Raw genomic sequence first — 25,857 nt, 5'->3', positions numbered from 1 at the left:
TGCCAGAGGTGAAATAGCTCAGATGAAACTATGCATCAAGTTAGTTAATATCTTACCTCACCAGTATGCATCTTAAATATTTCTTAGTATTCCATACTCATAAAGATCTCAACCTTTCCTGAGTGTGAATGTATCTTTTTAATGCTTCAGGTGCAATAGTGCCCCCTGGAAAGGCTCGCGGAGGATCGCCCTACAACCAGTTTGACATAATTCAGGGCGACCCACTAGGTGGCCATGCGGGCCCTGCTGGTGATAGTTGGTTACCTGCCAAATCTCCACCAACGAACAAGATTGGAAGCAAATCCAGCAACGCCAGCTGGCCTCCAGGTATTACATAAGGGCAGGGGAATTGTCCTGTCATTAAAGTAGATGTGCTGGGACCTTTCGTCATCATCCTTTTCAAATAACCACTGCAAGGAAAATATTTGCTTGACCCATCTAATTTTTTAAAATTTCTTCCACATTAAATTGGAACATAAATGTTGAATTTCCAGTAAAAATTGCTGGGCTAAATATGAACTAACTGCTGAATTGTCTGAATAGTGTTTGGCTTTTGTGCAGTGAAGTCTTATATTCCATAGTTTGGTGACTTTACACTTACAGAAGTTTTCATGAAGACAGTTGTTCATAGAATGCACAATACCAGCTTCCTTGTATTGATTCCTTATTTGCATTGTGTTAAGCTGACACAGTGTAAAATTGGTAGTGTGGAATCAGAAAGCAAAAGATGTGAAGGTTTATTTTTTGTGATGGTGGGGAAAAGGATTTTCTTCTCTTGACCTTTTGTATTTCATGTAGCATGAACTTTTCTTGTGGTGGTTGATTACAGATACAGTGCAGTGCAGACTGCCAGGTTTCTTTTGCCAGCCGTATCAGTACAATATGTACACAACATGTATGCTACAGTGTTGTAGTTCTCCTTGCTCCTGTCGTGTAAAGGGCAGAAGAGTGTGGCTATGTTTCAGTACTGCTCAGTAATCCTGTGGCTTGAGTAGACGTTTCTTGCTGTTTGGATTACAGGCAGTAGCAAATTCTTTAAGTCTTCTAGAGTTTCACTGGCAGAATTTTATCTTTCAGCTAGAAAACTCAAGTATCTAGGAAAAATACGTATTTGAACACGCACTTAATTTTCTACATAAATCATTCATTAAACATAGAGTGGTGTCCTTGAAGTCACATGGATTAATCACCAGTGCTGTTCAGCAAATAGTGGATGCTGTGATTCTTCTCTGCCTAGAACACTCTTAACATTCTAGGAAAACATTCCTAACTGCAAATCCTCTGCTGTGCATCCCCTCAAGCACAAAAAGAAAAGGTGCAGGTACATCTCTTGGGTCAACCAGTAGCCCAGACCTTGCATCAGAAAGCCTAGGAATCTGTGTGACAGATAGAACTGCAGGAAACCTACAAAAAGTAGTTAAAGCTTTTTATGGGGGAACTCCTCAGTTTCTTAACTCTGGCAAGAAAATGTTTTCTGATGAGCTAACAGAGTTAAAGAATTACTATCTCAAGAACTTCTGTACACCCAAAACATTTCATACCACTGACTGCTCTCTGTAGAGGTGTATTTGTATTAAATTTCTGTCAGCCTGGTTGTTAAGTACTGGGCTTCCTGAGCTGGGGTTACTATTCATAATGCCAGAAACCCCCAAAATATAATCTTTTTCAGGACCTCTCCCATAGACTTGTTGCTGAACTTATTTCTTTAGTCACTGTTCCCCTACATAATACTGAGAAAAACAGTATTGCTTGGAATGTTAGGAGGGGGATGTGAGGATCGCCTCTGCCATGTTTCCGGGTTTTGGAGCAGCCACTGGCTCTGGCAAGATTCTTGGTACCAGAAGGCTGTTATACAGAAGTGAGAAGCTGAATAGCTGCTCTTTACCCCTCATTGATATCCTAGAGCTTCCTTAGTGATACCTGCAGTCTCACTGTCAGTAATAAGTAAAATTTTTGCTGCTGCTGGCTGCCTCACCAGTGTGAGATGATAGCTGGAGTTCACAAATCCTGAACATAAACTCTGACTGGGATTATCAGTACCATCCCTAATTTCTTGTGTAAATGAGTAGCCCGTGACTGTGATTGCGGATGACATGCAATAGATCAGGGGGTTTGGCATGCGGCTTTTATGGAGTTACTGCTGTATTGCTAGTCCTCTCTTATGAGGCCCACAGACTGTTGGTACAAGTGTTATTGTCCCATAACCATCAGCCACCTAAGCTATCTCATAGCCTCTCTAGCTTATTGGCTTACTTGAGAAGGAAAACGTAGCTGAAATCATGATCCACCTTCTCAACACCCCCGATGAAGAATAAAGACCCAAAATGGTTTTACACTGTAGGTCCTTTTTCTCTGCAAGCTTGTAGATGAGGCCCACTGTCAGTTCCTGGTGTGGAGATACAGTTTTTCGTCCTAGTGTTGGAAAATAAGTTGTTAACGAAAATGAGTTTACAAGCGAGAACCTCTTGCAACAGGTGCATTTTTCCTTTGAATGAATACGGTGGTCATTTAGCATTCACCCTGACTACACCTTTCACGTTTTCCTCCTAAATGCCATCTGCTGCAGAAATTCTGCCATTCAAGGGAACAGTATTGTTCAGCACAAAGATAAATGAAGTGGTGCCCAATCAAACTGATATCACAGCTGGAGGTGAGAGCAAGTTTTGCTGCATTGGTGAGAACTACATCTTTTGGTTATGTCACACAGACTCACATGCCTAGGTAATACTAGACTGAAATTTTGCCATTCAGGAGCAGTTCAGTCATATACTCTAGGCAAACTGGCCTGAATGTGTTTGTCATGGTTTTCCTAATAATCTTATGTTTTAACTTTTGAGAGGACCTTCTGAATATCAGTGGAGAAATGCACTTCATGTTTTCTTTATTTAATCTAGAAATAATAAAAACATGTCTGTAGGGCGAGTTTGTGAATGTGCATGAGAATAACTTCAGTCACAAAAGATAATTCAGAAATTTGTCAATATGCTGAAGTTCAAGGAAAACTCTTCTCCATACCAGAATTATATTTATGAGTGAATGTGTTTATATACAATACACCTGATCTTTGGAGGCTTGTTTGAATATTCCTTAACCTTTTGATGTGAGCTTACTATGCACTTAATTTTTAGTCTCATCAATCCTCAGAAATCTTTACAAAGGCAAGACTTGGTTGGACTTATCCTTTTTTTTTCCTTTTTCTTTATTTCTTTTTGATTTTTTTGTTGTGTTGTTTTGTTTTTGGCAAACAAGTTTTATTTCCAGGTCTTAACCTGGGTTCATGGATTCTTCATCTCAACAGAGGAGGTCTTGTGGCTAGACCCAAGAGCTGCATTGCTTGTTCCTTAAGCATAAAGTGGTTGTGTTTGTCAGGGGGCTGCAGTATTTTGGCAGTAGCTGACTAGGTTCTTTCCTTGATGCAGTGCTGATTGCTCATGCCATTAGAAACGTTGATAGCTGGTATCCTAAATTATTTTGTTGAGTTACTAAAGACTGGGAGATGTGACTGAGGTTTACAAAATCATGAAGGCAATGGGCAAGATAAATGCAGAATTGTAATTCTGCGAATCCTGCAACACTAGGACCATGGTGCAAATGCTGGACTTAAGAGGATATAAATTTTAAATAGATGAGAGCTTGCCCTCCTTCCACCCCATAAGGAGTGGAGAACTTCTGGTATGTGTTGCTTTTAGAGCTTCTGGAGATAGATGGTACTAGCCAGTTGAACAGTGATTGGATATACTGATGGAAGAACAGTTTCAGAAGCAGGTGATAGCAGATAGAGGCTATTTCTGACATCCTAGATAGGAGGACTATGGATGCTGGGAGAGTGTGAGGGCAGTAGCCTACACATAGCGGCCAGGTTTGTGTTCTGTCCCTAAATGGTATCTCTCCTACAGTTGATGGCAGAATACTGGGCTAGATGGGCTACCGTTCTGACCCAGTGGAGCATTTCTTAGGTCGTCTCTGAGATTCCTCTGCCAGTTCATTATCACAATCTAATACTGTCCTTGCTGTGCCACTTGTTTGAACCAGTAGTATCACATTTTCTTCTGTATTTGTCTGTGAAAGTCCTAGTCTTGACTATGCTTCTTCATTACAAAGGTGACTGAAATGAACCATTCCATGCCAGATTCAGCCTGTATGGGTTAATACCAGAGAGCACATCCTCAATCCCACTTTCAGTCATGGATTTTTAATTACACTCAAATATTCTGTCTTTAATTATTTCAGAAGTTTGTGTTGGGAATAAAGGTACCATTTCCATATTCTGGACTTGTATCTACAAGAGATGAATCTGCCACCTTGGCACTCTTTTCACATTTACCCACATTGTCACACCGTATTTGAAGCTTTTTTACATGTTTTTGTGTTTGGCAGTGTTACTTTCTTATCACTGCTTCCAAAATTGACTACAGTGCTTTATTCATTGAACATTTACTCAGAGAAGGAACAAAGTTACTCATCTTTCTTACACTAACTGGAATTTTTTATGGTAATACTTTGTATAACTCATTCTCTTGTCTTAAAAATCGGGCATGCCTGGAGCTATAGTTGAAAGGAAACTAAAGGATGATAACTATATTCTGTCTCATTGTGAAGCATGAAAAATGTCAATAAGTATATACATTGCTTTTACCACAAGGCATCTCACCTTAGCATTACCTCAGTATTGACAGGTAACACATATAATGTGTGTGTATACCTACAGTGGAAAGTGTCAACTGTTGTGTTTACAAACTCTTAAGGTAGGTGGCCTTTCCTTGGGAAAGGGTTCTGCATGCAGAGAAAGTATGTGTGCAGAATCTAATCTTTGATCTTATATATCTTGAAAAAATATATAATGTGTTAAGGAAGGATGAAACTATTGAAGGCTCATCTGAATGTAGTAAAGCAGGCATAGTTAAAGGAATACCATATGCACTTGCACCACTTTTTTGTTGTATAGACTTGTATTCAGACACCAGGGATAGTGCTATGGAATATGTGAAAAGAAATGTGGAACAGATTTTAATTAAGAAAAGTCTGATTTTTCTGAGAAACAGTGTAGAAGACAATTAATTATCCTCCTAATTATCTTCAACAGTTACTTCTAGTAAATGACATTGCTCTGTTTGCATCTAATTCCTTTTTCCCTCTTGTCCCAGAGTTCCAACCAGGAGTGCCATGGAAAGGTATACAAAACATTGACCCTGAATCTGACCCCTACGTGACCCCTGGAAGTGTGCTGGGGGGGACAGCCACATCTCCCATTGTAGATACTGACCACCAACTTCTGCGGGACAACACCACAGGTAAAACAGTGAACAACTAGTATGTGATTATCTAAGTCATTCTGCTATTTGAGAATATTCTGATGCTCTTGTCATAACAGGGTAACAGTCTTACTGCCTTTGACTAAGAAAGGAAGCCTATGTGCCTTTGCACCATGGCTGTGTACCATGTAAAAGCTTGGGATTGAATACAAATCATGGCTCTCTTGAGGTTTAACAGTATTACAGAAACTATGAAATTGGCCTACTCTTCTCTTTCTCTCTCCTTTTCCCTTTGATAGGGTCTAATTCTTCCCTCAACACCTCGCTGCCTTCACCTGGTGCCTGGCCCTACAGTGCCTCTGACAATTCCTTCACCAACGTTCATAGCACTTCAGGTATGCAGGCTCCAAAACTTACCTTGACAAAAATTTTCCGCATACTAGTTTCATCATTCTTGTTCCATTTTGATATTTAGACTTCCAGTAATTTCTGAGGAAGCTTGGAAATCAAGATTTGAGTGGATGGTCAGATGGTTTTCCTCCTGACGATAAAATACTCTGTTGTAGTTACTTTAAAAACTAGACTAAGATCCTCTGCCCTTCCTCCCACCCCTGATAAAAAAAAATCTTAGTTAAAGAATAGGGTAGCAGTGAGCAGCAGATGCAAAATTAAAAAAAAAAAAACAAAAAACAAAACCCACATGCACAATCTGTTGCCATGTGTAAGTGGTTGGGGGACTGTCATAATTTTTTTTAAGCTTACCTGCTCCTGTATGTATCGGTTGAGGAATTAGTGTAATAAGGTGAGTGATTTTATTCATTTGAACTTCAGAATAATGGAGTGCTGTGAAGGGAGCATTTTTGCCTCACCTTTTATAGCACTCATCATTCCTGAAACCTGAAGAGAGAAAGGGTTTTTAGTCCTCTGGCATTTAATGGTTGGCCTGTAAATAGTAATTTAGATATCTTCCTCAGATCCTTGGTAAGAAGGTCTTCAAAGCTTTCATGTGAAAATGGTCTCTGCACTCCCTTCTGAGTAGAATGCTGGAAATACTTGCTTCAGACAAGCCATTTGGATTTGCAACTTCTTACAAATGCCAGAGTTTTCTCTTTGAGACATCATTGTCTTGACAACTATTTAAAACTGAAGAATTGTGTGTAAATAGCAGGAGTGATGAACATAGCTGAAAGCTGCATGTGGCCCAGACTTTCTGGGTTTTGCATCTTACTGAATAAAAGCTACGTTCATATGTTATCTCAGCATCTTCACAAAATGTGTTGGAAATCCAGTTTAGCCCTTGAGAAAAAGTTTCTGATGCCAGTTTGTGGGGTGACTTTGATTTGAACCAATATCTGTGTATGGAACATTCCAATGACATAAAAGATTTCTCTTTTGTTAGCCTGGGGAGAGGAATGACATGTATCAGCTTCTTATCTCTACTTAATTTTTGTCTCATACATAAGACAGACCCGAGAGATAAAAAATTATTGAAGTCACAGTTGAATTGAGGAAACTAAACCACTGCCTGACACACGTACCATTTTCTGCTCATCTTGTTAAACTACACAGCAGTGTTTTATAGCCAGAAAGCTGGTTATCTGAATTAGGGATTTAGAATTCACATATCTGTAAAACAAACTGAGTCTAGCGAAAGCAGGTTTTTAAGCACTTTCATATACTTTTATAGGTTAGTGGTTGAAACCAGCTTGCTATTTTGACAGCTACCCTGTTGTGGAAATACACTGATCCACCTGTAAAATGAAGTACGCTTTTACTTCCTGAAAGCTTTTTATGGTCTTGATTCCCAAATGTATTATTTCATGACCTCCTGGCATATTGTAAACCTGGATTTTCACCCTTTGTTTCAAATAAGTAATTTACTACCTTTTGTTAGTGAATAGAGCTTAATACATATATTGGCACACACGTGCACATGAGTCCTCATTAAGATAATTCATGATTAAGATCATTCATGGCACAAGTACCTTTTCCCCCAGATTTCCCTGTCTGTGATCACTGTTTTTTATTACAGAACAAGGGAAAAAAGAAATTACTTGAGCAATTTTAATGTTTGGTTTGGTTTGAGTTTGGTTTTGTAAATGTCCCTTGGTGTCAGAAGGTGTGGGAGAATTTGCAGTCTACCTTCTTAAGCTCCCAAATATTCATCGCTGATAGTGATGTTTTTGGGAATGTGTTTATTTTTCTCTTTTATTGGACTTCATATAAAGGGTTATTGAAATGTGTTAGGGATATCTGCTACTGGTTTTAACTTCTCCTAATAGGCATTTGGTATTGATTTCTAGTAAAAAAATGAATATGCACTATCAAGATTTAGAAGTCCAGCTGTTACACAGCTCAGTGGCCGCCTTTACATGTTACTGTTGTGTCAACTCTGTATGAAGTCTGTGATTCATGAGAAAGCTTTGATCTTCTAGGAGGACATTTTTAGGAGGTAGCATTAGCTTAGTAGACAGAGTAATATTCATTTCAGTTCTCTGCAAGTTTATGGCCTGAAGAAAGTTCTGTTTCATTAAAGGTCAGTAGTGCCCAAAGCTGTAAGAAATTCTTAAATGAAATGTAGCATGGACATAAAAGTTACTGTTCATCTTACTAATGATTGAACATACATGCAAACCAGCTACATTACCATAAATGATCTAGGATTTTTTTTTTTCTGTCAGCATTTATAAAATGAGCAAAGACTAACTTACACATATCACAGCTTTTTTTGGTATGGTAAATTAACTGTTGTATGGTTCCTTGCTTTGTGCTTGTCTCTGATATAAATGCAGTCAAAGGGTTTACAGTGATAGTTCAGTTAAAGGGGCTAGTTGAATCTCATAAGTTTCTCTAATACATACAATTTATTTAATCTTCTAGCAAAATTCAGTGATTACAAATCAACATGGTCCCCAGATCCCATAGGACACAATCCCACTCATCTCTCCAACAAGATGTGGAAAAACCATATTTCCTCAAGGAACACTACAGGGCTGCCCCGCCCTCCTCCTGGCCTGACCAACCCTAAACCATCATCTCCATGGAACAGCACAGCATCCCGATCGGTCAGGGGCTGGGGGGCACAGGACTCAAGGCTTGCCTCTGGTGAGAAGAATCAACTGATAGCACCATTGATCAGACCTGAGGAGTGTACGTTTTACAGCACTAATGGTTTGGAGGAAAGAAAGTTGCAGTTGTCTGGTAAAAGGAATAAAAACCAGTTCCTTCTTGAAATGGAAATTTACTGTCAGTAATTGGGGGGGTGAGGGGTGGAATCTGGGGTCCTGCTGCAGGGGATAAGTGAAGAGGGCTGGGAGCTGCCAGGAGGGAATACCTACTGCATGGGGCCTTTCGAGACTAGATGCTTTCTGTGGGTGGGAAACTCCTAGAAGATGAAGTCTAGTAAAAAGTGAATCCTGATGTGAAATACGAGGAAAGATGTGGTTTTGTTTTCAGAACTGGAGATTAGGCTTTCATGTGATAGCAGGGCTGATAATGCTGAATTTGAGATTGAAAGATCTGACTGTAAAGAAAAATGGGGGTTTTGTACCAAATCTGTCTTGATTGCTCTGTCTTCTAATTTGCAGCATCTACTTGGAGTGATGGTGGCTCAGTTCGTCCTAGCTACTGGCTGGTTCTTCACAATCTCACTCCACAGGTATTTTTTGTTGTTGTGTCTGGGAACTTGTTTGCTTTACCAAGATACATATTTGTATATTCTTCAGTTGTTTGAATAAAATCTGGCAAAAGCAGATTTGTCAGCATATGCAAGATGTTTTCTACTAAACTGGGCAGAAGTCTGATCGGATTTTCTATTGTAATCTCTTCAGCTAACTTTATGATGTTCAGGTTTTGCTACATGAACATCATAACCTAGAGTTTAAAAAAATTATTGGAACAGAAAGATTTTTCTTAGAAGTGAGGATAAGTTGCATGACCATTATGTGGATTTGTTTATAGCTGTTAGAGAGACTGTTCTTTGGGATGTTGTCAGTAAGAAAGCTGGTGTAACTGCCAGTTTTCAGTTTGGTGTTTCCATAGTGAAACCACAGAATGTTTCCAGTGCTCCTGCCAAAAATAGTCTAGTTAGGTTATTCCTGCAAGTATTCTCAGAGCTTGCATCCATTCAGAACAAATTCTGTGGAAATCCTGCTTTCACCAATTGCAACTAGTTTGTGTTCAAGGCTTTAGGAAAAGCCTATATGATTATCGGCAGCGCCCTGAGGTCTAGACAGAGTGTCCCCTGTTCAGCAGGGTAATTTACCATGCTTCTAGTACAGTCTAAGAAAATATCAACATGAAGGGAAGAACTAAGGTCTCCTGCAGATCACCCAAAATGGCAAACTGTACTCCTTTCATGGAAAAGAGCATTTTCCTTGATGTGAAGGAAAGAGCAGTGGTATGATGAAGAGGCACGGTTCTAAGTCTCCCTTGTGTAAGGTAGCTTAATGCTGCTTTAGGAATCATTTAACGGAAGAAGAATATATTTTGGAGGCATTTAGTTTAATAGAAAAAAGAAGGAAACAGATTACAATTTTCTCTTCCATAACAAATCCTCTATTCGTCATGGGTCAGTACACTGAAGAGAAGGAAGCATAGAGGTTAAGGTGGATTTGGGGACAGTATCTTCAAGTTTCTCTGTTTTACCTTCATCCATATCTGTACCCACGCACAACTTCCTTTTCCTTCATTTGAGGTTGTATTATATAATGGGGAGGGGAAGGTAGAAGGAAGAAAGCAGCACTTCCTTAAGTTTCTGCACACATGGATCTCATTCACGTGTGCAAGTTCCTGTGGCATACCAGGAATGGAATCTATCTGTATAGAACACCTTGGAGAACAGCAGTTACTGGAGGTAAGAAACAAGCTGTTACTGCTGCAGAAAGAATGTAGGCAAAAATTGCTGCGAAAGCATTATTTCAGGAGGAATGAACATTGCTGGGTTTGGCAGAAAGATCACTGACTGATTCTGTGACTTACTGTTTCACAAACCACAAAGGCAAAAAAGCAGCAAAAAAACCTTTAAAAAACCCTCATTGTAAAGGTGATTATTTCCAGTTTAGCAAAGAACTTTTAAATAGTAGTTGATCTAAATTCTACTGAAATCAAAGTGCTGGAGACTAACAAATTTTGGTTCCTTTGGTACAAATCCTAATGATTGAAGATGGTGAGAAGTACAGGTTGTATGTAATTACCGGAAAACCTGCCAATGTAAGGACAGTGACAATTTAAGAAACTCAGGGAGATCAGGGAAAATGGACTCAAGCTACAAGTGAGAAGGAAAGAAAAGTCAGATTATTCCATAAAGCAAAGTCATTGTAATTGTGAGAAATCAAGGCGTACTGATTCTGTTTGAAAATTAAATCCTGTCACCGTTGCCTTCTTCCCACTGCTTTCACCCATTTTCCTTTCTGAGAGCAGATTATCTTTTGATTACTGAGTCAAATTAGGATTGAAGTTTATTTGGAGAAATAGTTAAACATCTGTTTGGTCCTGGCTGTTCTTTCTCAGATTGATGGGTCAACCTTGAGGACGATCTGCATGCAGCATGGTCCACTGCTGACATTCCATCTGAACCTGACACAGGGCACCGCCCTTATCCGATACAACACCAAACAGGAGGCGGCCAAGGCCCAGACTGCACTGCACATGTAAGCAATCCCTGTGTCCATTCTTGGTTACTGCATTAGTCATGGACACGTAACATCTGTCCAGTGCTATGATTTGGAAACTTCTTTCAAGCGCCGTGGTTGAAAGGGAATCTTCTATTCATTGGCAGAGGAAGAAGAGAAACAAAGATGCCTTCTGTTTGTGTTACTTTGATTGCTGGCATAAACTGGCACATACAGAACTAAGAAGGTGCAAATAGGATGGAATTGTGACCAGTATGCACCTTATTGTACAACTTTTACTATTTTATAAAAGCTTGTGAATTGTTTCAGATAAAAATCATTCTTACATGCGTAAACAAAATGTGTGAGAATCTGCTATAATTTTGAGGTACACCTGAAATAGCTTGCTTGAAAAGCTGCATATCTTAATTTTGCTGTTCTTAAGCTTTTTGGAACTGACTGTGGCTCTGGTATGTTTTGAAAATACGAGAGGTTTTGAGACAAAAATCTTGAGGAAGGGGGTGGGGGGCTGGTGGTGTAAGTCCTTAAACTCAGTGAAAACTTTTGAACTGTACTTACCTTGAATTTCACAGGCTTTTAACCTGTTCTTCCTCTGTTTTGTGTGAAAGGTGGCATATGTGCATTTCCCATTTTAGCTACACTGTATAGTCACTTTTATTGCTCTTGGTGTTAATGTTCAGGATCTTAGTTTAAATTTAGAAAGGTATTGTTGCAGGCATAACAACTGAATGTTGCGGGGAGGGGGGTGGGTGGGTGGGTTGGTTGGTTTTCGTGGTGCCCCCACCTTATAAAATGGAAGCTCTTGAGCTTTGAGCCCTTACCTTCTGGCTCTAACTGTTTTTTTCTTCCCTGTAACTTCTCTTCTAGGTGTGTGTTGGGAAACACTACCATCCTGGCTGAGTTTGCCACAGATGAAGAGGTTAGTCGCTTTCTGGCACAAGCTCAGCCCCCTACACCTGCAGCAACCCCAAGTGCACCCACAGCAGGCTGGCAATCCCTAGAGACAGGACAGAACCAGACAGATCCAGTTGGACCTGCTTTGAATCTCTTTGGTGGGTCAACAGGGCTTGGGCAGTGGAGCAGTGGTGGCGGCGGCAGCAGCAGTGGGGGTGATCTCACTGGCGCTTCGTTGTGGGGGCCCCCAAACTATTCTTCAAGCTTGTGGGGGGTCCCAAGCGTAGAGGATCCACACAGAATGGGCAGCCCTGCTCCCTTACTACCTGGAGACCTTCTGGGAGGAGGGTCGGATTCAATCTGAACTTAGAACTTTCAACTCTGACCTCGTGACCTTTTTTGGAACAGCAGCAGCACTAACTTGACCTTTTCGTTTTTTCAACTTGCAATAAATACATTTATAAAAGGAAAAAAGAAAACGGAGAGAGAAAAAAAGGTGGGTCATTGACAGACTCTCTGAGCACATAGTTGCCTCCCTTATATAACTTCAGTTTTTTCGTTTGGAATATGAATCCAAAAAGAGAACATATCACTCTTGAAATACTTGAATCATGAACGCCAACTTAGAAAGACAATGTGAAGCAAGTACACATACCATTTAAATTTAAACACAAAAAATTAAAAAAATTAGTTTCTAGTTTTTCACTTTTTCATGTTATACGGAAGTTGTTGCTAAGAAACATATATACTGAAAAAATAGCTTTTTAACTTTGTTTGCACTGGGTGTGTTTCCGTCCTTAGGTCTACCATGTTGGGTTGGGGTAGGGGAGGGGTTCAAAAGAAAGGGGTGGGGGTGGGGGGAAGACTTGACGGAGCCTCACTATAAAAGAAAAAAAAACTTAAAAAAAATTTAAAAATTAAAAAACCCACAAAAAAACAAAACAGGAAAAAAAAAACACAAAAAAAAAAAACAAACAAAAAAAAACAGAAAACCCAACACTTTGTGATTGGCTGGTTGATAAGTACCAGTGTGTTCTGGCACATGTAACTGCCCACGTGTGCTTGTTTTTGTGTGAGTGCGTGTGCACATGTTCGTGTGTGTGCATTTTTTTCTCTCTATATATAATCTTGAAACGCTGCATTGCTGATGGTCTACGGGCTGGCTGGCCATCTGCAGGTCTTGATTCCTAAAACAAGACAGGCATGGTGGAGTCCCTGTGGCTGAAGCAGAATCCAGTTGGGCTGGATTAAAATTTGTCAGTAGGTTTTTTTTAAATTCGTTTTAGCAGGGTGCTATCTCAAGTCTGCAGATCATATTGAGTGGGTAGTTGCTTCCTAGCCCTTGTTCTAACCCAGTTGTAGAGCAGAACACTGCCATATCCAAAGGATTTGGTGAGAGCGGAGCCAATGTTGTCTTTTGAGTAGCAGTGTATTTATTTATTTATGTCTGCATGTGGGGCTTTTGTACTGAGTGAACCCTAGAATGTTTGTTATATAATGCAAGCCATTTTTTTTTTTCTTCCAAGGAGGGGAAAAGAGGAGGAAAAACGTTGCCATTTTCTGTGCGGCTAAGACAAATGTTTCCTATTCAGTCTCTCACAAGCTTAAGTACTTTAAAAAAAAAAGTGTTTCTTTTCCCCCCCAAATCTATAAATAGGCACCCATATTCATTCTTGAAGAATCCATCAAAATCTTGAAAGTCCAGCCCAACCAAATTAGCCTTTGAACTGATCTACTGCTTGTATTAAAACTGACAAAAACTAAATTGTGTCAGCAAATCGCTGGCTGGCCTGCCTCATCTCCTGAAAGCACATGCAGCTAACTCCTTTCTGCGTCCTTCACGGTGAGCGTTACCTGTGCCAGGCCTTGGTGTATTACAGTGCCAGACCATCACTGACAGAAACGTTTACTTACGAATGTTCTTAAACCAGTGTGTACTTCAAATGTTTCCTTTTGTTTCTCTGTGTTGTGTTTTTTCCTGTGTATGTGATTTTGCTTAGGGAGGTATATAACTAGCAAAGACTTTTTTTTTTAAAAAAAAGTATTGCACCTTTTTGTTTTTTGTTTTTACTTTTTCTGTACTGTTGCTTTTTAATTTCTGTATTTAAGGAAAGGTTTGGGGTTTTTTTTAGCATCAGTGTAGTAGTACTCTGGGCAGGATAGGGTGACCTGTAATCCACAGTGATAGCCAGTGTGTGCGTGCATGTGTGCGCTGGGAACAAAACTTTTTAAGACCTGTTGTTGTGAAAAGAGTTGTAGCAGACTTGAAAGAACATCATCCCTTGACACAAGTGGGAAGTCTTTTGGGGGGGAGGGTGGGGCCAGGAGAAGAGGGAAGAGAGATGCCGGTACTTCTTTCGTAAGTGCTAAGACTTCCACGTGGTGGTGTCTAGCCGTTATACTGTCTAACAAAGTGCCGATGTTCTGTACCAGCACGTACCTGTCCATTCCAGCCCACAGCAGGAGCAGTGCTCAAGCTTTATTACCTGGGGGTTAGGATAGGGGAGTCTTTCTTCAGCATTTTCATTGAAGGATATGACAATGTCTAATACATTTAACTCTAGGCGTGGGTTGGGTGGGGAGAAGCAAAAGCAGATTCAAGTAATGTGGGGGGGGGGGGGGGGTGTGTGTGCGCGCGCGCGTGTGTGTGTGTGTATGCCTGTGAGCTGTGCGTGGGAGGGAAGGGCTAGGGAGTTGCGTGGCTTTTTTTAATTCGCCCTTTCTATGTAAACCCTATGTCACAAGGAAGACTGACTGAGGGAAATGCTGCATATACACATGCCTGTAGATTTGTATGCAAAGTGTTACGTGACAAAAAAGTACGAGTAGGTTTGTATTTGTTAGTAAACTGGAGTGTGCAGCATACTCTGGCCCCTTCTGAATATACTTTTCTATCATGTCTCCTCCCTCATCCATCCCACCGTGTGCAAAGAAACAAAATGCTCTCTTCCAACTCCTGCCAGCTAGTGCCCCTTGCGTGCACATCCATAAAGCTTTTTTTCTGCTAGTCTCTGCTTGAAGACCAGCCACGCTTGGACACGCAGAGCAGGGTCTTAAAAGTCCTGTGCCAGCAGTACTTCCTAGTGAAGCACCTTTGGCCTGAGTAAGCCAGTATCCGTTCTGTCACATGATTTGCTATACATGCTGGTTCATTGCTGTGTTCCACCCTTACTTCTCTCTCCCAACCTGCCCTAAGGTCCCTTTTCCTGCACTTTGGGCTAGTTGAGTTCATTGCGATACTACGGTGAAAGCCGGGTGCTAGAGCCCCTCTTGTTTACAAGACATAATGAGGGATTTGAAATATTTAAAAAGAAAAGCTAAATTGTTCTTCCATTGTAAGCTTAAAGGGAAAAAATTTAAAACGTACAAAAAAAAAAAGACCAAAAAGTGCATATATATATTTTAGATGAAGACTAACTCTGGGAGCATTTAACAGTGTTTTTGTTTTTATTTTAACATTTTATTTTCCTGCTTTAAATTTGCAAGCATTCTCAGGAATCCTAGGGTAGGAAGCCAGTTTTTTGAAGATGGTTTATTTAACCTTATCTTATCCTAGATAGATGGCTGTTTCTTGTTGATAAACTTTTACAAGTTCCTGAAGCTTCAAAATGTTTGAAAGTTTTTACTTTAAAATAAAAATGCTAAAAAAAAAATAAATAAAGAGAAAAAGAAAAAAAGAAAAAATCTCCAAATGTTACTGTCAGGCGGGGGATCAAGAATTTTGAAGACTATATAAATTAAAATACATTAAGAAAACTTCTCAATATCAGCAACAGAAATTCATTGTAATCTTAAACAAGTTGTGGGAGAAGAAGGGTTATCACTTATAGTGCTTTGTTACTCATGCAGACGTGTGCAGTTGCATGGAGAAGAGAAATGTGTGAATGGAAATTATCACTTTGTTCCCTCTTGATTGAAATTAAATGGAAATATTCTTCCAAGCACCTTTTTAAAAGCAAAGTGAAACTATAAACCTAATTAAAATGCAGTATAGTTTAACTGAGAGAGTCCTCAATTAGGACAACTAGCAGGAAATACATGATGGTGCTTCTTTAAACCAGTTTTAAATAGTGCTAAAGAAAACCAGTGCTGACAGAATACCCCATAATGAAGTACTTTTATTATCCTGCCTTTTTCAGTACAGAAAAAGGAGAGAATGTGGGAAAACTCCAGTAAAATCTACATTAGGAACCAACTTTCCTGTTTTCAGCTATTTGGTCAGTTTTAATCCCCATTGGAGATTTGCTGCTTGCTTTTCTTCACCCACCCCACCTCCCAGTCTTTCTGTTTTATTTTATATGAGGGAAATATCTGTTAAACTCTTCTGTTCACCCTATTGCTGCTGGCTGTCAGGGCTTACAGTCTTGAACTTCAGAGTTTGGTGTTGGGATGGCCAACTTCTGTCTCCCAGCTCTAAGGGTTAGGGGCTTACTCTGCCTGAAATGGCTAGGCTCAAACCACAAAAACCACGCTAGTGCCTTTTTACATGCACCCACATGCCCTATGGTAGGGGAAGGGAGGGAAGATGAGGCAAGATGAGACGGTATAGTCACTTCATGGAAATAAATGTACCCGTTCTTTAAGGAAAAAGAGCGTGCTGTGTGAGCATGTCGTGCAATGAGTTACGTAACAGTAGTTGAGATAACTTTTTATTATTTAAAAAAAAAATCAGATGCCAAATTCCTGTCCTTTTCATATCAGTTGCCCAGTGTTTTCATGTCGCCCTGAGTGTACATCTGAGTGTGTACGTGTGTGTTGAAAATAATGCATTTATAATAATAATAATAATGGTCTTTGCTTAATAAAAAAAATCCTGTCATGGGCCAGTAAAGGAGGGTTTATTTAGGGAATTTGGGATTTCATTTTATTTTTTTATTTTATGGAGAAACAGAGTGCTTTGCTAGAGGCGTGTTTTATCAAATCAGCAGTATCGTAAAAGAGAGGAAATCATAGGATTTAGTCAAAAAGAGCCCAAGAACCTGACAGTCACTCGGAAGTGGGTTGTGACTGACTGCTGAAGGGCTGACAGTCTGGAGCTTCAGCAGCCTGCTAGGTCCAAACCTGTTGTACAACAAACAGTCCGCCCCTCCTTTCTCTAAGCATGCAGGGCTGCTAAAGGTTAGTGACTTGTCTCCTCTGTGATAGTTTTACTAAATTGTTAAAGCCACATTAATCTTACTATTTTCCAACTACAGTTGACAGTTCTCCAAATTATATGTAGCTAATCACGATGTTGCTAGTTTGGCTAAGTCATGGCACTCCTAACCATTGCAGGTGATTTCTGAGCATTGTGCTAACTAGACTCATCATTTGGGGACAACGATCACTTAATGTTTTAAATATTCTGCTACCATTGAGCTCATAACAGCAAAAAGTTAGCAACAATTGATATTAGGGTACTTCTGGGCTTTTACAACACTGTTCCAGGGAGGGGGATCAGTGGCAGCACCTCATTTAAACATATTGACGAGGAAAACAGACTGGGGAAAGCACATCTTGGAGTAGACTATGGGCATCTCTTTCCAGTTTAAAATCAAGCATAACATCTTTCACTGAGAAACACTTTTTACTTTCTCAAGTGATAAGCAGAACTCTCTTAATCATTTTGTTCTTGTTTTGGTTTTCCAGGTAATACAGTTTAAACGTACACATACTTCTCAGGTGGTTTCAGCATTCCTGGTTTTTCCCTGGTTTTGAATTCTTCAGTGCTTAATTCATAAAAAGTGCACATTTCAGCAGTCTTCTAAGCATGTATCCATTTGTTACCAGCCACTTTGCTTACCGTACCCTTCAGTGTGTATCAAGCTGAGAGTTTTTTAAATGGATTTGGTAATTACTTGCTCTACTCAAGTATTTCATTTTAGCAGTGACAATAAAGTCTAGCAAGCAAAAGAAAAAAAGGTGGGGTACAGCTCAGAAACCTGTGTTGAGACCTCTGACATTGATTTTTGGAAAGCAGTTTTAATACCAGGTACTTCGGAAGACTTGCCATTTTCTCCCAATGTTTTTATACTTTTACCTGGGTGATTGCCCAGCAGTCTTGAGAGAGTGGGTTTTTTGTTGGTTTGGGATGGTTTTCCAATCACAGGGTGTCAGGTTTTTCTTACAAGTTTTTTATTTTGCTTCAAGTTAAGTGGCTTGTGTAATGAGCAAGAATATTAAGCCACATATATTTTTCTTCTGCAGTATAGACAGAATGTTTTCAACAAACTGGCTGGGGTAACCACCTCAAAGACTAAATAACAATTGGACCTTCATATTAGGTTAGCCTCTTTTTTGTTTTTCTTTCTCCTGCCATGACATTTCTAAATATTTATTCCTTAGAATCTTTCCCCTGTTCGTTCTTCCTAAAAAAGCTGCCACATCTTCCACTGAGTCTTGGTAGTGCATCCAAACAGTACTGTAGACTTTTTTTTTTATTCCTTCGTCATAGTTTATGTTTACCTCTTAGGCTTCTAATTCAGTTTGTGCATATTGTTCTCCTGTTGACTTTAAAAGGAGTATTTTATGTGTGTCTGGGATACCCAAACTTGGCCAAGTGTGTCCAGGAAATCTAGTGATCCTCATGTGAATTAGTCCCACTGACCTGAAATGAATAAGTACTGCACGGGTAAAGAGCTCGTTGTGTAAGTAAACCTTAGCTGGATCGGGGCCAAGGTAGCAGATGAGGACCTGTTGTATTTCCAATGCAGCAAACATCTGTGTTGCATGTACCACATTCACTGTAAATCATGTGACCTTAGTATCCAGGTTTCTCAAGTGGAATGAAATGCTAGTTTTGTGGTGGATGGTTAGCACCTCAGGGTGTGAGTCCTGATTGAGTAAAAGGTAGGGTTTTTTCTCTCTAAGGAGGTAAGGTTCCCCTAGCAGAAACAGCTTTTTAAATTGTAAATATGCATGCAGATATTTGTGGGCAGGAAAGTAATGCCAAGAAAACAAAAGTTGAAATCTTTAAAAAAAAAAAAAATCCAAACAAATATTGTTGAAGTGCAACTTTGTTCCTGAGTCTGAAACAACATATGCAGAATCTATTGGTTTGTCTAAATTGATTTTGCACAGAATACCATTTCAGTTCTCTGATACCGTTAGATGATAACAGTCATTTCCGCTGTGATCAAAATATAGATGTCTAAACCCCAAACTCTCTTCCTTCACTTCCAGTACTAGGCTTCCACCTGTGGCAGAAGGGTGTTAACAGTAATGGGGAGAAACTTCTGAAATTTTCCTGATGTAGACAGAGCCTGTTTCCCTGTTGTGCTGAATTCACATCCAAACCTCAGACAAAAGCAAAAACTATGCTGGAGCAGAGTTGTTGGTTGGCTAAACAACAGGAGCCTAACTGGAGATTTTTAGCAGCCTTGCCAGTTCACGTCCCTCACAATGTTTTGCATAAGTGTCCCATCACTGTAAATACCGGTGTTGCTGAATTTTACCAAAGTTCCTCTGCAGTAGATAATAGGAAACAGGTCCATTTTGCAATGACTCGCCAAGCAGAGCTTTGTCTACAGTAGAATTCAAGGGTTTGTCTACATTGCTATTAAAACTGAGTCAGGGTCCTGTTTTAAAATGTAGCTCTCTATTTTGTGGTGTTATGTGAGACTTTAAACTTTGTGATGTAGTAACTATAGCTTCTAATCCTTATATGAAAAGTGATTTAAGGTTTCATCTGTGCTATAAAAAGCGCCACAGCTCCTGATGGTTTGGAGCCTATTTTTAAAACTATTGTCAGGCCAAGGTAGATGCAGCTTCATCTGTGGCACACAGCAGACATCTGTTTGCATCCACCGTTTGTGTGCGTGTCGCTTTCCATCAAGCTATGCAGGAAAGTTTGTTGTGTTTTTCTCTCTAAAAGTCTCCCAGAATCCAGTGCTATATAAGCAAGCTTTTAGCAAATCAAGTGCCCTCTGCAAAGAGCCATTTTTGCCCTGTATGTGTGACGGTTGGGACTGGTGACATTCAGCAGTGTTAGGGCTCCTGTTGACTTCGTAGTGAGAAAGGGAGTTTTCTTGACTTGACTCTGACAGCCTTTCTGGTAAAAAAAAAAAAAATTAAATACAGGGGGTGGGGAAGAGGAAAAAAAAAAAGGGAAGAATGCATTGTGCCAGCCTGTGTTAAGTATTTTTGCAGCAAACATTCTTGACTGTGGTGGGCAGAGGGGAAGAGACTGGAGAAGTTTGCATGAATGCGCAATACAAGGAGGCAGTGCTTTGCAACAAATGTTTCCTTGAGCATTATATGCCTCCTCTTGGGTATTGGTATGTGTTGTTGCATTCGCAGAACTAACTTCCTCATTTTTTTTAATCTGTTTGGTTTATTTAATTGAGGCAAAATAGAAGTTTCTCCTGTTTCAGATGAAACACGACCATAAATTAACATTTTCTTCATCATTTACTGTTGAGCAGTAAGAGCAGGTTGCACAGCTTGTTAGAATAGCTATTTTAGTGACATGGTTATGATATTATGTGCTTTCTTTCCCCTCCCTCTCCCTGCCAGATATGGTTTACCCTTTCTATATAAGGCGCTGTGTGGGTTTTTTGTTTTGTTTTGGGGACATGTGGAGAAGAAGCAAAATGAAGTGAAAATGCAAGCCAAGGTAGAACAGCCTTACTTTAGGGGGTAGCCTTACAACAGAGCTTTATAGTGAGTGTGCTGTATTCCAAAATATGTAAGCCAAAAACAAAAAAGCATTCATTTATGCAAAAAAAAATTTAAAAAGAGGTGTTGGAAGACTTCTTTAATATGTACCTTCTAAAGGTAGAGTAAGGTCTCACCAAGTGATACGTTATTGTGATACTTCTTGCTGGGTCAGTAGGGATGGGTTGGGGTATAAGCGCTTAATGTTTTCCTCCTTCTATGTTTTTACAAGCAGTAAGTTAAATGTGGTATTTATGAATGTGCCTTTGTGAGTATAGTGACTGTCTAATTGAGGAGACCGCTGGGCTGGAGGGGAGACAATGGTCAATTTATTCTTTCAAGAGGTCAGACATTGAGATTGCAGCCCACTGGTCCCTTTTGATAAGCAGCATCTTTGGGCTGGTCTCTACACTGCACAATACGTATTCATATGTGGTAGAGATCGGGGTGGGGGGGTGTGAAGGGATGTTGTCATGTGATGCACAGAAGCTGTTGATAGTTTTAGGCTAGTCTGCTGTTGCAGGTTTGGTTTGTATATGTAGTATGTGGCTTCTCTTTGTTTGTGTGCATGAGTGTGAGTGTGTGTGGCTTTATTTTTTGTAAGCACTGGAGAATTGAAACACAGTGATGTTTGAGACAAATTTATACATGTAGAGAAGATGATGTTTTGTAGCTTCTGTTAAATAGTGGGTGCAGGCACACTTTTACCCTCTCTGTCCATGTCCTGATAAGAGAAACCGGAAAAATTTTTTTTTCAACCCTTCAACTTCCAGCACACTTAACGTTGCCATTTAAATGAACAGGGTATTACACAAGAAGAAAAAAAAAAAGAGATTTTGAAATGGTGAGGTAGAAGTGTTTAAAAGGAAAAAAAAATCTGAAGTAATTTTTTGTTTCTTCAAAGCTGTTTGTAGCTAAACATGGGAATCTGCAGTGTCTCCTTCCATTTGTTTTTTTTTTTCTAAAAATTCACCTCTTCGTCCCACCCAACACGAGGTGTACAAGATCAAGAGCTGTCGCTGTAGCCCTTCATAATTCCCACCATGAAAAGAAACTCCAGTGGGATCCCTCAGCTCTATTCAGGAAGACAAAGAGAGGAGAGACTCTGCAGTTTTCTTTGCTTCGCTCTCATTCCTCTCTAATGGCCTTGAAATGTATTATTATGCAAATGTGAATTTTGATACTGAACTTAAGAAGAGGTTGTTTGTTCTTTTTTCAAAAAAAAAAAGGTCCCATATGTGGTCAGCATTGCTTCTTTATTTTGTAAGTGAATTGTAAACTATGCATTCTGCAAAGGGGGTGTAGGGGACAAAGATAGCTTTGCTAAACTGTTTAGGAGTTTCTGTGTCCATGGTATATCCACTATAGTTTGGGAAAGTGGGGAGGTGATGACTTTTGAAACAAAAAGGAGTTGATAAGAACTTCTCTTTTTCATAAGTTGGCCATTAGGTAACTGGGCAGAGATCTGGAAAACTAATGTTGGCTGCAAAACAAAACCAGCTTTAATCCTTGCACAGGATTGTGAATTCTAGCCGTGCAGTGTTAACCCAGGGCCAATAGGGTGAATGGGACACCAGCTCTACCTGGGAAACTTACCTACCACCTCCTGTGTCCTGGCCCTTGTCAAGCTCAGGAAACACAGTGCCGCAGGCACTTTTTTGGATTTACTGCTCGTTTTCCATTACAGCAGTCCTTGCGCTCTTCCAGGAGAATTGGAACACAGCTGGTCCTTGATGTCTACGCTTTCTTCTCCCTAAAATTGTCTTTGCTGCTGTTTCTGGCATGTCTCATACAGTCGCAGCACAGCTATGGACAAGAGGATGGAGGTGGTACTTTCTAGTGCTGATCAAAGCATGATAATGAGGACTGCGTTTTTTCAACACCAGCTTTGTTGTCTGGTGTTACTGGTGGTGACTTAGCATTAATGTTGGCAGTGTGTGAAATTTTAGGGAATGTAGACTGACATTGGCCATAGACAAGGCTCTCTAAAAGAAATGATCATTTTTTACTGTAAGGTGGTATCATAATGGTCATAAAAAAGGATTCACTTCCTCACATCTCCAGAATGCAGTCATTGTGAATTCTGTGTGTTCCTTGAAGCCTGCTGAGCTTCCGGGAGCAGTCTCCTCAAAAAATATAAATCTCACTGCCCTCTTCGTCATCTTAATAGGGACCCTTTGACTTGACTTTTTCCTTTGTCCATGGTGTACCATGGTACCTGCATTATCCTTGGCATTATCTTACATATAATATCATGAACTGAGAGATTATCCTTCCTGTATTCAGTGTTCTCATGCAGCAATTTTTTTTTGTTGACATTCACAGTACTGTAATAAGTAATAGACTTGATGATCACTCTCGCATCTGTGCCTGCCTTGCAGATGCGATCTTATCAGGGTTCCACTCTGTCAGATTGCCTTTTAGGAAAAAAAAAAAAAAAAGGAAAAAAAAAAAAGAAAAATCTGAAGTTTAAACTTACTCACAAAAATACCTCGTGGTACATTTCCCCTTCTGATGTAACCTTTTTAAATCTTACCTTTTCTTCTAAACTTCATGGGTTTTTCTTTCTATCTGTTATCTCCTTTCTAAAAAGATGTTTAACTAGTGGTTTTGAGCACAGGACCAGAAGCATGGAACTCCTGAATTGTAACATTGGCCCTTACTCTTCGCTTGCCTGGGCAAGTCATTTAACTTCTTTGCGTTTGTGTTTTCATCTGTAAAGCAGGGGGGTGATGATAATACTTACCTACCTCACAGGGGTTTTGTGAGGATCAACTAGTAAATGTTTGTAAAGTGCTTTAAAGATTAAAAGCGTAATAGAAGTATTACAAGGTTTTTACAGTAAGATCGCTCATTCTTTTTCATTGCTTGTGTGGAGGGAGATAACCTTTTTTATTCTTATTTAATGATTAAAGCCATCAGACACTCAGATCCTAAACAACAGAAGTTGATGGAGATTCAGTTACTTATACTCCTCTGTCTTTATGCCAGTTACCTTCTGATCTCCCTTATATATATGCCAGTGTTGCTACAGGTCACACGTACTTTTAGATAAGCTTCAAACTTGACTGAAGTACTTGGAACTTGCTGCTTCTTTCACCAGATCACCAAATTGGATTCAGTTTGTGTACGTTTCCCTGCCTTTAAGTAGAGTTTTTGGTAATGTCATCCTTCAAGTGGACACATCTTTTCCTGCCATCAGGAAGGGGAGGTGGTGGTGTGTAGTTCCAGAGAGGGGACTGTAATATGAAGAACATTGCCACTTTATGCTGCTGCTCCAGGGATGAAGGGCAGAGTAGCTTCCTGTTTCCTTCCCTGAATTAATTTCAGTGTGTTACCAGTGACACTTCAAATGCAGTGTCTCTTTTTGTCCGTGATATACCGAAGCCATCACCTCCCAGTAAAACGTAGGAACAGAGGGAATGATAGTAGATGCTGCTTGTGTATATGCCTTACAGCTCTCCCAGAGTGTATCTGGGAGGGTGGTGGGGGAAGAGGTCTTCTTCACTGGGTATATCCCACAGCTGTCAGGGAACCTCTGCTACTTTCTCCCCTTTCCAATCACATGGTCGCTGTTTCTTCTTTCTTGGATGTGCGTCTCAGGGATGTGCATATGAGCCCATGCCTTTTGGAATTTGGCCTTTGAAATATCAAGAATATGGTTTCTGTAACTGAAACCTTCCTATCTGACACTCCCTGGTCCTCTCTGTCCTGCATTGCTCCCCGTGGCCTTAGGAACATCTCTCCATTGTTGCCGTATGCCACCCTCTCCATCCCTGCCAGTACTCAAGGTGAAGCGTATACAGTGATTCTGCAGAGAAAGAAGCTGAAATGATGCATGTGCACCTGTGGGATTTACATGCCTATGTATCTTGGATTTCTGCTGCACCCTGTCTAAAACATGCAGAATATCTGATGCACGATGCTTTTTCTTTCTCATCTAGAAAGCAGAACAAACAGCAGTATGACTCTGCTGATGGTAATTCTGTAATGTTTACTTTGAATTAAATGCTAAGTATTTTCCCCAAAGAACCAAAAAACCCCACCTTCTAACAAAAGTAACCAAATGTAATCTTTCTGGGGGCGGGAGGTGGGGGAGGAGGGGAGGAGGAAAAGCAGTGTCGGGGGAGTGTTCTGATCTATTTTAATCTCCACTGCTTGGATGGAGATATGAAATGCTGCTTTGAGTTCCACAAACATAAGGGATTATGTTTACAAAGGTAAATGCCTTCTACCTGTTCAGGAAACTGGCTAATGGTGGGCATCAGATGTTTGTCAAGTTTCTCTTCATTGCAGACAAGTAATGGGAGAAGGGTGTGTCTGGAAGAGAAATGGAGAAATAGAATCATTTCATCTAGTCTTCTTGGTAAAATAATGCCACCTTCCCTCTCTCTTTACAAAATGGAGGGAGGAGGTTGCAGAAGAGAAAATCAGCGATGTCCAAAATGGCTGGATTAGAAAAGGCAGCTTTTCTACTTTGCACATAAATAGGTAACAGGAAGGTACAGCTAAAGTCCTCTTGCCTGAAACACTGTCCCCCAGAAGCAGACATTGTAATAATAAAAATAGTGGCTGTGTGTATATTGATGCTATTTGCAAGTTACCTATAAGTGTTTATTTTTTCTTATACTTGAAATGGCTTCCTTTACTAAACTCCTGCCGTAGCTCTGGTTTCTCCCCTCCTTCTCCTAGTGTGCAGTAAAGAAAGATACAGGACAAATGGGGAGAATGTAGAGGAGATGACACAATGTCTTGCATATCCAGGTTTTATCTTAATTTCCATCCCATACGCTCTCAGATGTTGGAACTTGCTAAGGGTTTTCCATGGACACAGAAACTCAGCACTTTAGAAGGTGCTCTTGTATGGCTGGCTGCCCCCCCTTCTCCTCCTTTTCTATATTTTTATTTTACTTTTAGTATAGTGGTACTTAAAATCACTGGTTCACTTAAAAAGAAAAAACCAACAATAAAATGTTTAAACTCTACTAATGTACAAATAAGCTGAAATGTTGCATTTTATGTGTATTTTTGCCATAGCAGGTACTGTATTTCTCATGCTGGATTTAGGAAAAAAAAAAAAAAGAAAAAAAAGAAAAAAGAAAAAAAAGAAAAAACAAAAAGGGTGATGTTTTATTGGAGTGTGACAAGTTAAAAGAGTAATAAGGAATTAAGTCGTCGTCATTTCATTGAAACTGAGAGATGGTGTAATACTTATAAGTTTTCTGAAGGTTTTTTGGGGGGGCTTTTAAACAGCTTTTTTGTTTTTATTTTATTTTTATTTTTTGAAAGATATGATTGTATTATGTGCAACTCAGTTGCTTACATTATAACTACAAAATATTTTTGGGTTCCTGGAAAAAAAAAGAAAAAGACTAATAAATGTGTTTGGCTGCTAAGCATTTAATACTCGTGGTTTCTGCACGTTTATTCCGCCACGCGTGTCT

At 39.8% G+C, this 25,857-nt stretch overlaps 1 protein-coding gene across 11 annotated transcripts in view; it reads left to right on the top strand.

Annotated features, from left to right (window-relative positions):
- The window catches only part of TNRC6B (trinucleotide repeat containing adaptor 6B), a 149,170-nt gene extending 123,353 nt beyond the window's left edge, over window positions 1-25,817 (top strand). For 7 of the 11 annotated variants that reach the window (XM_064453736.1, XM_064453729.1, XM_064453707.1 and 4 more), the window contains 7 exons: window positions 151-327; window positions 5,145-5,291; window positions 5,552-5,647; window positions 8,133-8,453; window positions 8,840-8,910; window positions 10,764-10,903; window positions 11,753-25,817. In XM_064453736.1, the coding sequence (XP_064309806.1) occupies window positions 151-327; window positions 5,145-5,291; window positions 5,552-5,647; window positions 8,133-8,453; window positions 8,840-8,910; window positions 10,764-10,903; window positions 11,753-12,143 (1,343 nt within the window). In that variant the 3' untranslated portion in view covers window positions 12,144-25,817. The remainder of the gene's footprint in view (window positions 1-150; window positions 328-5,144; window positions 5,292-5,551; window positions 5,648-8,132; window positions 8,454-8,839; window positions 8,911-10,763; window positions 10,904-11,752) is intronic. The other 4 variants (XM_064453744.1, XM_064453721.1, XM_064453714.1 and 1 more) reach the window with 3 other exon arrangements.
- The last annotated feature ends 40 nt before the right edge of the window (window positions 25,818-25,857 follow it).

This window comes from Phalacrocorax carbo, chromosome 1 (genome assembly GCF_963921805.1).
Source record: "Phalacrocorax carbo chromosome 1, bPhaCar2.1, whole genome shotgun sequence".
Lineage (NCBI taxonomy): Eukaryota > Metazoa > Chordata > Aves > Suliformes > Phalacrocoracidae > Phalacrocorax > Phalacrocorax carbo.
The sequence above is the reverse complement of the archived record's forward strand: the minus strand, read 5'-3'. Positions and strand labels throughout refer to the sequence as shown.